General features: G+C 51.5%; 1 protein-coding gene across 1 annotated transcript; it reads left to right on the forward strand.

The window, feature by feature from the left end:
* The first annotated feature begins 548 nt into the window (after window positions 1-548).
* On the forward strand, window positions 549-2382 carry LOC128836803 (unique GC organizer UGO-like). Its single transcript, XM_054027420.1, has 2 exons — window positions 549-710; window positions 1861-2382. The coding sequence occupies exons 1-2, from the start codon at window positions 695-697 to the stop codon at window positions 2331-2333; spliced, it is 489 nt and encodes a 162-aa protein (XP_053883395.1). The 5' UTR covers window positions 549-694; the 3' UTR covers window positions 2334-2382.
* Window positions 2383-3576: the final 1194 nt, after the last annotated feature.

Raw genomic sequence — 3576 nt, forward strand, 5'->3', positions numbered from 1 at the left:
CTCCGGGAGCTATCCCACAGTGCATCATTGTGACCGCTCTGGACAGCAATCTAAACTCGGATGCCCTGGCCAGGTAGACAGGAAAAGCCCTGCGAACATTTGAATTCCATTTCCTGTTTGCCCAGCGTGGAGAGCACAGGTGACCACAGATAGCTCATCAGCACAGGTAACCATGCAGGCTGATAATCGAAAAAGAGCACCAGCATAGACCGTGAGGGAGGTACTGGATCTGATCGCTGTATGGGGAGAGGATTCAGTGCTTGCAGAACTTCATTCTAAAAGACGAAATGCAAAAACTTTTGAAAAAATCTCCAAGGGCATGATGGAGAGAGGCCACAATAGGGACTCAGATCAGTGCCGCGTGAAAGTCAAGGAGCTCAGACAAGCCTATCAAAAAACAAAGGAGGCAAACGGTCGCTCCGGGTCAGAGCCGCGGACATGCCGCTTCTATGCTGAGCTGCATGCAATTCTAGGGGGGGCTGCCACCACTACCCCACCTGTGTTCGTGCATTCTGGGTCGGGGATAGTCTCATCAGCGACGCCTGAGGATTCTGCCGATGGGGTAGAGGAGGAGGAGGATGAGCTTGCAGAGAGCACACAGCACTCCATTCTCCCCAACAGCCAGGATCTTTTTATCACCCTGACTGAAGTACCCTCCCAAGCCTCCCAAGCCAGTACCCAAGACTCTGACCCCATGGAAGGGACCTCAGGTGAGTTTACCTTTTAAAATATAAAACTTGTTTTAAAAGCAAACGGTTTTTAAATGATTACTTTGCCTGACTTTGCATTCGCGGTCAGTTCAGCTACTGGAAAAGTCTGTAGCTACTGGAAAAGTCTGTTAACGTGTATGGGGATGGAGCGGAAATCCTACAGGGACATCTCCATGAAGCTCTCCTGGAGGTACTCCGAAAGCCTTGCCAGAAGGTTTCTGGGCAGTGCATCTTTATTCCCTCCTCCATGGTAGGACACTTGACCACGCCATGCTTGCAGCAAGTAATCTGGTATCATTGCCTGACAAAGCCTGGCAGCGTATGGTCCCGGTGTTTGCTGGCATTCAAGCAACATCCGTTCTTTATCTTGTTGTGTAATCCTCAGGAGAGTGATATCGCTCCTGGTAACCTGGTTGAAATACGGGAACTTAATTAAGGGGACAGAGGTGGCCGTTCCTACTGGGCTGTTTGCCTGTGGCGGAAAATAAATCCTTCCCTGCAGTTAGCCAAGCGCAGATGGGAAATTGGCCCTGAGTTTTTCGCGTTTGGCTAGCAGGGATCTTCCCTGTTACCAGCCACGCGGTGGGGGGAGGGGTACCGTGATCATCCCAGAGAATTCATGGCGGGAGGGGGGCGGCGGCGGGGAGGGGGGTTAGTTTGGTGCCTGCAGGTATCTTCCCTGATACCAGCCACGCGGTGGGGGGTAGGGGTACAGCGATCATCCCAGAGAATTCATGGCGAGGGGGGGGGGTGGTTAGTTTGTTTTCTGGTGCTGCTGAATGTTAACAGAAAAACCGCAGCACTCTACTTGCCTGAAGGGGCCCAGACAAGCCCCCCCACACTGCCCCCCCCCCAACTGGCTGAGATTGGCCAGGCTTCTGCAGCACTCTACAAGCTATGCTTGGTATGTGGGAAAGGAGGGCGCAGAAGCTTACCATGGCTGCATGCAAGCCGAATTCTGTTGCCCAGACCTGTGATCTCTAGCAGCAAAGCCACAGGCACTCAGCATTAAGAGGCAAAATGCGACCTTGCACAGAAATCACATGTGCTATGTAATGTGAACAGTGTTGGTCACCGTGAAACAGTATAAGCATTGTTCTGCAAAATGTAGCTTTTAAAACAATTCTCTCTTTTTTTCCCCTCCCTACAGCAGCTGCAAATTCCTCAAGCCTCCCTCCTCCATCCCGAAGGTTATCACAGATAAGGCGTCGTAAGAAGAGAACGCGAGAGGACATGTTTTCGGAAATTATGGAATCCAGCCGCAGTGACAGAGCTCATGTGAATGAGTGGAAGGAAACAGTTTCAAAGTATAGGAAAGAAGTCAGTGAACGTGAGGAGAGGAGGGACCAACGTGAGGAGAGGAGGGACGCTCGAGATGAGAGGTGGCGGCAGGAAGACCAGAGGATGAAGGATGCAACGCTGGGGCTGCTCCGGCGTCTGGTGGAGGTTCAGGAACGGCTGCTGGAAAACAGACTGCCGCTTCAGCCCCTGTTCCACCCTCCCCCCTCCCCATGTTCCGTATCCTCCTCACCCAGACGTGTAAGAACGCGGGGGGGGAGGCTCCGTACACCTTCCCATTCCACCCCAGTAGACAGCCCAAGCAAAAGGCTGTCATTTTTTTAACCTTTTCTTTGTGGCTTTTTCCTTCCCAGCAATCCTCCTCCCAAATACCACCCGGGTTCCCTCCCTCTTTTTCTAATCTATTAATAAAGAATAAATGATTTTTAAATGATAGTGACTTTATTTGGTTTGAAAGAAAGCTGGGGGAAGGGGCAGGGTGGGTTCCTTACAGAAAATCAGTCAGTAAAGGGGGAGGGTTTTCATGAAGGAGAAACAAACAGATATTTCACACGGTAGCCTGGCCAGCCAAGAAACTGGTTTTCAAAGCTTCTCTGATGCACAGCGCTTCATGGTGTGATCTTCTAATCGCCCTGGTGTCTGGCTGCGCGTAATCAGCAGCCAGGCGATTTGCCTCAGCCTCCCACCCCGCCATAAAGGTCTCCCCCTTACTTTCACAGAGATTGTGGAGCACACAGCAAGCAGAAATAACAATGGGGAGATTTCTTTGGCTGAGGTCAGAGCGAGTCAATAATGATCTCCAGCGACCTTTTAAACGGCCAAATGCACATTCTACCACCATTCTGCACTTGCTTAGCCTGTAGTTAAACAGCTCCTGACTCCTGTCCAGGCTGCCTGTGTATGGCTTCATAAGCCATGGCATTAAGGGGTAGGCTGGGTCCCCAAGAATAACTATGGGCATTTCAACATCCCCAACGGTTATTTTCTGGTCCGGAAAGTAAGTCCCTTGCTGCAGCCCTTTAAACAGAGTAGTGTTCCTGAAGACGCGAGCGTCATGAACCCTTCCCGCCCAGCCCGCGTTGATGTTGGTGAAACGTCCCTTGTGATCCACAAGTGCTTGCAGCACCATTGAAAAGTACCCCTTGCGGTTTATGTACTCGGTGGCTTGGTGCTCCGGTGCCAAGATAGGGATATGGGTTCCGTCTATTGCCCCACCACAGTTAGGGAATCCCATTGCAGCAAAACCATCCACTATAGCCTGCACATTTCCCAGAGTCACAAACTTTCGTAGCAGCACCTGAGTGATTGCTTTGGCTACTTGCATCACAGCAGCCCCCACAGTAGATTTGCCCACTCCAAACTGATTCCCGACTGACCGGTAGCTGTCTGGAGTTGCAAGCTTCCACAGGGCTATCGCCACGCGCTTCTCAACTGTGAGGGCTGCTCTCATCTTGGTATTCTGGTGTTTCAGGGCAGGGGACAGCAAGTCACAAAGTTCCATGAAAGTGCCCTTACGCATGCGAAAGTTCCGCAGCCACTGGGAATCGTCCCAGACCTGCAACACTAT

The sequence above is a fragment of the Malaclemys terrapin genome, chromosome 4 (assembly GCF_027887155.1).
Source record: "Malaclemys terrapin pileata isolate rMalTer1 chromosome 4, rMalTer1.hap1, whole genome shotgun sequence".
NCBI classification, from domain to species: Eukaryota; Metazoa; Chordata; order Testudines; family Emydidae; genus Malaclemys; species Malaclemys terrapin.